Genomic DNA, 9,123 nt, shown 5'->3' on the forward strand with positions numbered 1-9,123 from the left:
CTTCTTAATGGGTGTCCACAATTAAGATACCTCTATACTAGAAGTGTGCCACATTCTCATCAACTTACCAAATACATTATTTTTATTAATTCTTCAGACATTCAAGAATTTGATCTTAGGGCATTTTTACAGTTCTATTTATAGTCATTGTTCTTGCACTCTTGTCTTTCTCATTTTCATCATAGAAGTTCTGCTTTCCCCTAGATTTGAACACAAGATATCTGTTTTAAATAAGAAATTGCTCAAAATTTCTGCATAGAAAAGACTCTCTGTTACAAATCTAATACAGAGAACACCTTTGATTACCAACCAACACCACGTTCTCTTAGATTTACTGCTACAATATTGTGACTGCTGATATCATACCCATTAGTCTGATGAGTCTGTGATGGTTAATAAATAAAGAAGCTAGGAATGAAATACAAATATTTTGTTTCTAAATCACTGGGTACTTCTGGAAGCCAATAATAGACTTTGAATTGTTTTAGAAAGTTAAGTAACCCTTTATCTGGTAAATATTTGCTTCCACCAAGGAGCACTGGCAAGTTTTGAATGGTTCACAAGCTGATGTTCTGTCAATAGTTGATATACTGTTATGTGGATTTCTGGTAGTTAGAAACAGCTTTGCTTTAAAGAAGTGGTCACTGGTGCAATGACTTCCTTTATTTTGAAGGTGGGTTAATCTCTCTGAAGCTAAGTTCATGAAAACATCTATTGAACAAGTCTAGAGGAATGTCAGTGAAAAATTGGATCTTTTTTCTAGGACCAATCTCAAAATAATTCTCAAAATGAACAGGATGTAACACTTAGGTTTCTAGTACGAAATTTGAGTACATTTTTATTTCAATAATGATCCTTCATAAAGCTCTAGACCTTTTAAAGAGATGTTCCTAGGTGAAAACCCATGAGAAGATTGCCCTCTAGGGGACATTCTGATTCTTAATTTTTTTTTTTTAATATAAGGTTGTGGGAGGGAGGATTATTTGTTTCTCCTGATCCCATCTTTTTTTTCTGTTTTTACACTGCATGTCTTCAAGGAGAATGAAATCCCAAGGAAAAAGGTACTGAAATATCCTGTACTCTGTTGGCCATCGCTTTAACTGTCTCCACACATTACACTGTTTTTACTTTGTATTCTGTAGACCAGTAAGGAAAAAGCAACATAAATAAGAGGCACAGTTGGACTGTATCTGCCTGTTAGGACTGCACCAATGTGCTTAACATCGTTCATTGCCACCCCACAATTAGGTGGCCAAGAAGTTTGCTTAAAGGCCTGCTCCAACTTCACTGCTGTTCTTCCTGTATAACTTCACTCTTTGCACTGTACCATAAAACTGTTTCACTTGGTTTGCTATGCTGCCTGAAACTTGATTCATACCTTAGTTTCCAGCAGTTTCAACTGGAATTTATGATGCTTTGAAGCTATCAGTGTAGAACAGCTCATGATCAAAACCAGGAAAAGATACATAATTGTAAGATGTGGGTGTCCCATAAGGAAAACAGATAAATACAGTAAATTTTTATTAAATCTATCTTCCAGTTATCAAACTGGACTATTGAACTTCTGTATTGAACCACTGTGCTACTGAACTTCTAAGAAATTACTGCCACGTGCTACACATTCGGTCACTAGAAATAGAAAGTTCATAAGCCTTTCCTAACTCAGTACTTTCTTGCTGTGAATCTGAACACAGCATCCCAAATTAATTTCTACTCTTATTGTAGGATCAGAAAGAATAAATTTTACCAGACTCTTAATTTTCATATTAATTCTGCAAACGTCATTGTCTATCTATTCTTTAACTTTTTTAGTAGTGGTGTATTGAACAATTTACAGAATGAGAAAACTGCATGTGAAAAATTGTCAAAGAATGATCTTTCTGTGGTTTGCTGTGTCTGTCCCACATTGATGCTGCAGCTCTAGTGCACCATTTCATATTCTCCTCTGAAGGTTTGCAGGAGTACTGCATTTTGAGTGCTTTTTTTTGTTGTTTTTCCTTACAGTCATGCTTGTTATCCTGACTTATTGATCATAAGGTAAAATCAGAGTCTTCCTTGTTTGTTTAGTTTGGCCCCTGCCATAGACAATAAAAGTGGTGTCATATATTGATCATTACTTTTAAACAAGATCAGGAAGAAAGAGTTTCTGGTGGTGGGGAAAAAGCTTTATTAAATTAAGTCCACAGTCTATTAACTCTGGCAAAAAAAGTCATGGGTTAAAAGGCTTTATATAAAATGAAAAAAATTAAAAGTACTTTTAAGTGTCCTGCTGAGTACATGTATATACTTGTGTAGCCCAACTTCTTCCTTTCTAGTTGCCCAGTTTTAAAAAATAACAATTCAAGAAACATTTTAGAACTCCCCCATGATGTTATAAAGTGCACTGTAAAATTAATTTGACAATAATAATCTTGTATATAAATAAGTTTATTTTTCACTATCAGGGTGGGAAAAATAGACAGTAAAGTGAAATATTGGGGAACTTACAGGATGCTTGCACTGCTGAATTCCAGGTAATAAGATTTCACAATCACCCACAGCAAAATATTATTATTGTAACTGTGATTTGTTTTTAATATACCTTGAACTCTTAGCCTCATTTTACATTGGAAGAGTAGAAGGTTTGTATATGAAATGTATGTTAGAATGGTTTTACTAAACAACTGAGTATCAATCTTACTTGGTTTGTGTGTCACTTTGTTTTTTCTTCAGGGTTCATCATAGCTTCTACATTTTAGAAAGTCTTCAGCATGGCCATTTTAATTCAGGTAGTCTGAAATTCTGCTACAATTCTCCTGACTATAAAAGCTACATGTTGTACACTAGAACTGGGTTCTTCAGGCTGAGTTAGTGTTCATCATTCAGAGATGAGGCTGTTCACTAATTTAGTCAAGCTATTGCTTTCTAATTGCATCTGTTGGTTGGCAAAATCAATCTCTGCTGACAGCTTTGTGCCATGTACAATGCCACTGCCTGGCTCTTGGGAGCCTTTCCAGCATTCTTCTTCTAATCAAAAGCCATTTGTCCTGAAGATGAATCTGCATCTTTAAAACTGTCCATGCTATGTGATATACTGAAAACAGGATGTTAATCAATATAGCCTCTTCATTAGAAAACCCAATTATAATCCAAATTTTACCACATTCAAATAATATTCTTAGCCATATATTTTGAGTTCTTCTTCTACACACTGTGAAAAAAGATTAACTACTTGTTTAGTATCAAGGCATCCATTTTGCAGGATTGATTCCATTTGACTTATCTTCTGTTTCTCCAACTCCTGTATCTCTTTGAGCATTTCTTTACCTTTGCCCTGCAAAAAGAAACATTGATTTCACTAAAAACTATACAGAGCATGTAGTACTCACCCTAACAAAATTCTGTTCTACTGCCCTTATCTTAATCTTTTAAGAGTTTCTAGGGTCCACATTTATATTGGTAGAAATCAGTATCATGACAGGTTTTCTTAGATATCTTTCCTAATATCTAGCACTCGTTTCATCTCCCTTGTCTGACAGATTAAAGGAATATTAAAGCTCCTTTAGGTATTAGCTATCAAAACTTAAGTGGCATATGACTTACTTTTAAGAAGATGTATCTGTAAATAGGAGAGATTTTACTGCTAAAAGTAAGCAGCTACCTTCCTGCTTCCCTAAAGTTCAGTGAAGTTCTGGGTTCAGCTATCTTTGTCATCTTGTTTCCTTTCCTGTCCATACCAAGCAATGATCAAAGGCAAGCTCTCCTGTCCACCTGACACCAGGGGCCTGAACAGCTGTAAGAACTCTTGGCAGAGTTTTGTATTCACCTGTGGCTGCTGGGGCATTTCCCCATTATGTGGCTGGTGAGGGAGTCTGTGGGGGGCTGCTCCTCTCCTGAGGCTCAGCCTGCCAGTACAGCACAGTGCTGGTTGCAGTTTCCAGTGTCAGGAACACATGCCTGCCAGCTGCCAACACCCTGGGCTTCTGGGGCACTGCACTGTTCTGTGCAATCCATCTAAGGGCATTAACTGCTATCACATTAACAAAATAGGAGCAAGGACCTTATATAAACCACCTGCTTGCATTGAAATCTAATTGAATCAACGTACCTTAACAGTTTCCATAACTACAGCAGCACTTTCATGTTTTTTATAGAGCTCATGTCTTCGATCTGGCTTACTCTGAAAACGTGGTTGCTTCTTAACCGGATCATCAGGACCAAATGTAGGGGATGTAGTTTTTAATAACTGAGTAATACCGGGCACAAAAATGAAAGGCTTGAATACAGATCTAGAAAGAAAAAATAGAACAGAGATCCTTTACTGACACTGTTTTGTTAAAATTTTTGAGTCAGTAAATTGCTGTGTTTTTTCCCATTCTTCTACTTGCTTCTTTTAAGAAGAAAGTATTAAAAAAACATCTAATGGTGTTAAAGTCATTGTCACAGCAGTGTTCCATTAAGTAGGTTGGTAGATACCATTAATATACATAATGTACATTAATGTTCCTCCTACATTTTGATTGTGCTTTTTCAGGCAGAAAAAAAAAACCAACCCAAAGCAAAAAGGAATATAACTAGGCAAACTGCAACACTTTTTCATTTAGATATTTACAATTTTTTGTCCAATTTACTTGCTGCTACATCACCTGGCAGGATCTGGAGTTCCAGTAAAGAAGTGAATACAGGGCAGATTAGGCTGCTGAGGCAGTACAGACACCATGCTGCCAGTTGTCATAAATCCACCTTCCATGTTAATGCCACTCTCTTTGTCACGAAGAATTTCCATCATTATTTCAGAAGTGATAGATCCTATTCAAGATACAATACAATTATTTAGCCACAGAGCTAATATAATAACTGAATGACATGTTCCCTACAACTGGCTGCTTTTGGCAATGCCAGTTTTAGTTTGTCTGTGTTGGCAGGGGGAAAAAAAATCATCCTAATGGCAAATCTTAATATGGAATACACTTGTATTGCTTTCCCCAAAGTATTTACTTCAAAGAGAGGTGATAAGAACATGCCTTAAAAATGGGGAGTAGGAAGATAAATGGGTATGCTTATGGCAGAAAAACATTAGTTCACTCACTGTTTATTTTTTATTGGAAGGTATCATCTGCCACTTCACTATTTTAGTGTTTCCCTTACTGAGTTCTAACTGCATAATATCTTTTTTATTAACTACCTTGCCCTTTCCTCTTAAAATAGTTACTCTGCTGTTAAGTTACATGTCTCCAATATTATTTTATCATACATGATCCAGGTTGCCTGTAGACAGGCATGCAGCACTACATTTCAACAAGAAGACACACTTAAGTACTCCTATAGTTGCCTGGGAAGGTCAGAGAATTAAAGAAATCAGCAAGCTAGATGAATCAAAGAAATTAAAAGAAGCAATGGTCATTTTGTCAGCTACAACTTGGCAACCTGTCCAGCAGGGAAGAAGGTACTGCATGTTTTACACTAAACTCTATTATTTTGTATGCCTGAAATACATTCCCTATTTTTTTGAAATATGAATAATATTTTTCTAAAAATGGCCCTCACAAAGTAGGCAGCCTGGAAAAGCCCCAGAACTGTAATGCCATTGACTGAAAAAGCAGGGAAGGGTAGATGAAGAAACCAGTGATTTTACTGATGCTGTAAACCAAATAGCTTTTAGTTAAGGCTTCTATTTAAAATAAATCTAAAGAAAGTGAACCATATGAGACTGATAACCTGAACACCTAGTGGGATTTTTAAAATGGCTCAGGTAAATGCCTGAAAATGGGGATTTAGAATGGAAACACAGATACAATCTCAGCATTGTTATAATACAAGTAAATACAGGTATTATGAAAATGCTTTCAGTATTCAGAACCTGCAATTCCCAAAATGAATGCAGGATTTACATGATCACCAGAGCAAGACAGCAAAAGTAATTCACTTTGATGCATTAACTAAATGCTAAACCTGGTCTGGCAGAGTTCAGCCAAATAAATAAAAGAAACATAGGGGGTGCAATGTAATCTTGATTCAGATTAATTACTTCAAATGAGCATGTGAATACAGCTACAGCAAAAACCTGCTAGATGGACGCAGTTAGAAGTGAAGTAATAGGTTCATTCTTTAGGAGTCTGAAAAGTAAGTGTTTGAATTAGTGACTACTTAGAGAACAGAAAATTATTTTGTTCTTCTCTTGGTGTGTTTTAGTAGACTACACAAGTTTAGAGTAGGCATTACAGTGAAACGACAAAGATTTAAAAATTATTGTCAAAAATGAATGTAAGGTGTTTACCTGAATGCTGTGCTGTTGCCTTATATAAATGGTACCTGACTGAAGCTGTTCATAAGGTTCTTTGTGGCTGCAAACTGCTGGGAATCTGTTTTAGCCTCTAGTTTTTTTCCTTAGCAGTACAGTAATATTATGTAGCCTATCAAAATGTTTCAGAACAGATCTTACAGGGCATTTAGTGGTATGGTCTAATGTGACCTCTCAGGGTTGTTACTGTAGCTCTGTATGTTTGATATTTGACCCTTGTTTTAACTTTTCCTCCTCAATAAATTAGAAAAAAATGTATAGAAATTTCCAAGTTCAGTGCTTCTCTTAGGCAAAAAGTTATTCTAGTAAGTTGTGGTTTGCCAAGTCATGTGAATGATTGCCTGGATCAGATGTATAATAATTTATGATTTTAATTAATATAGCTCACTAAATATTTTGCATATCTTGAAAAAAAATCAAAAGGATACCTTTGTGTTTGTTCAGAAGTTTATAGCCTTCACAATATCGGCCTCCAGATGTGGTCATTCTGGCAGTATTGACATAAGAATATGTGGCAGCAAAATCAAATTCCTTTTCCCCATCCCACCAGCCATTGCTTTTGGCATATTCCTTCAATTCTGGGTGTTCTCTGTCAATCTTGGTTGTGATAGAGAGCTGGTTGGAAATATTCCGTACGCCTCCTGTTTGTAAGTTGCAGAAAGAATTGTTTTAATACATTGAATGATTTTTCTTGGTATTTTGTTTACAATTAGCTTAGTAAACCAAATTAGCCCTGAAGAGTTTCCTACAAGATCAGTGAGTCTGGTGGTTTATTTCTGGCCCTCTCTCCCCAGCTGGATGTATTTTCCTGATTGAATTTTCACCACCACTCATTTCTGACTCATTTGCTTCTATTGCCAGCATTGTATTTCAGGTTCTGTCCTGATTATTCCCACCTTCACATTCTTCTTCTGAGACATCCAAAGATTGAGTTTGTCCTCTTAAGTTCACTGGAAGAATCAGCCACTTCATGGCCCAGTACACCAATCCTGTCCCCAAATGAAATTGTCATGGATTGCTACCATCCTTAAGACCACACATACTGCTGTCATTCTCATGCTGACTTTCTTGCTGTCCTCTGTCTTCCAAGTGCAGGAGTGGTTACCTCTGGCTCTCAAAAGGCCCCTGTCACTCAGCTCCTCTGACAAACTGCCAGCTACTCCACGGTCGTGCCCCAGGAAGCAATGCCTGTTGTTTACAGGCACATGTATGCAGCTCGAGCTTAGTTTGATGCCTTAATGAAATGGTAAATCAAAACTGGAGAACTCCAAGAGGTCATAGCACTTGAAATGTTTAGAAAAAAGAGCATCATCCATACCTTCTACTTTTTCTGCTGCCCAGTATTTTCCTGATGTCTCCAGCACCCACGCTTCCTTTCTGTCAGCTATCAGAAAACTGTTGTGGTATGTAAATGCCATGTTGCTCTCCATACAGTTTCCTCCCTGGCCATATTTTTCCAGCAAATCAACTATGACACTAAGAGCCTTTTCAGCTGTGTCTGCTCTCTCAAGTCCAAGCCTAAAAGAAAAGGAAAATATTATTTTTGGAACTATGAACTCTATATAGGACTATATAGAATGGAATGATATTGCTATATGCAGCTGCCAGTTGTATAATCTGGTAAGGAAAAAACACAAGTCAGGTAAAGGGCTTCTTTGATGTGGGTCCTCTATGAACTTGACATGGGGAAAAACACCAAATGGAAATACAGAAAGGCAGGGAGAGGGGTCCTACAAAATGCTTACAAGTCCTGTGCAACTATTGGACTGGGGGGAAACTACCAAAAGAATTGACTGAGTGCTGTAGGTTAATGGAATTTACGCTGGCACCTGTAGTGTAGGAACATGAACTTGTTATTTACATGGAAATAGGCAGCTGAGACCAAAACTTAAAAATAATGTGTGTGAAAGATGGGGGAATAGGAAAGGAATACAGACCCTAGGAAAAGGCCCAAACAGTAGTGCCTGAAATCCATCCGCCTGTGCTCTTGAAAAAGTCTTGTTTGCATTTAGTATAAATTTTAAAGAAAGAAAAACGTTTGCTAATGTTTTGACGAATTCTGGTCTAGTGTCTGGATACTTCTTATGGGCTTCTGGCAGAAATCTAGTGCTTGTGCCAAGAAATACTTACTTTTAACCGTGGCTAGAACACTGGAAGGAGTGCCTTCTGAAAGTGGAAGTACTATTTCCCCATATAGTTCAAACAACATTTTTCCACGTAAATTCCGAATCCGGTACCATGTACCAAAAAGGAAAAAAAAAAAACCCAAGCCAGCTTGTGCACACCTTACGAGGTCCATGCCGAGGAGAGCTTCCCCATCGCAGACCTCTTCCCTGCCCCACACGGCCTCGTTGCCGATGCACACGCCGTGCTCGTTGGCGCCCATCTCGGCCCCCCAGAGCCAGGAGGGGCGGCTCAGGACCACGGCGTGGGTCCTCTCCACCTGCTCGATGCTGATGTAGGTGCACTGCAAGAGGGCAGAGCACACACGGAGTCACCGTCCCCGCTCCGCCGGCCGAACCGCGGGCTGAGCACGCAGACAGGGGCTGACAGCGGCGTTCTCGCTGCCCCCGCCCCGCTCCCTCACCTCCAGCGCGGCGCCGGGCGGGTGCGCGGCGGCCGGGAAGTACACGACCTCCTGCACCTCATCTGCCGGCCGGTCCGAGTTCTTGCCGAACACCACGCGGCCCCCCGGGGCGGCGGGCGGCAGCGCCACGAAGGTGTCGCAGGAGAGGGGCGGCGGCCGGGGGACCATGCTGCGGGCTGAGGGCCCCTGCGCGGCGCGGGCCCGTGGCGCACAGCGGCAGCTCGGGCGCGGGGCGGTGCCCGCGGAAGGCCCGCCC

At 39.3% G+C, this 9,123-nt stretch overlaps 1 protein-coding gene across 1 annotated transcript; it reads right to left on the reverse strand.

Moving 5' to 3' along the window:
* Positions 1–2,409: 2,409 nt before the first annotated feature.
* SCRN3 (secernin 3) lies at positions 2,410–9,117 on the reverse strand. Its single transcript, XM_071434877.1, has 7 exons — positions 8,868–9,117; positions 8,566–8,747; positions 7,599–7,798; positions 6,709–6,921; positions 4,626–4,788; positions 4,088–4,268; positions 2,410–3,313 (listed from the first exon to the last, which is right to left on the reverse strand). The coding sequence occupies exons 1-7, from the start codon at positions 9,033–9,035 to the stop codon at positions 3,158–3,160; spliced, it is 1,263 nt and encodes a 420-aa protein (XP_071290978.1). The 5' UTR covers positions 9,036–9,117; the 3' UTR covers positions 2,410–3,157.
* Positions 9,118–9,123: the final 6 nt, after the last annotated feature.

Source organism: Agelaius tricolor, unplaced genomic scaffold, assembly GCF_023055355.1.
Source record: "Agelaius tricolor isolate 1412-34295 unplaced genomic scaffold, bAgeTri1.0.p SCAF_10, whole genome shotgun sequence".
Classification (NCBI taxonomy): Eukaryota; Metazoa; Chordata; class Aves; order Passeriformes; family Icteridae; genus Agelaius; species Agelaius tricolor.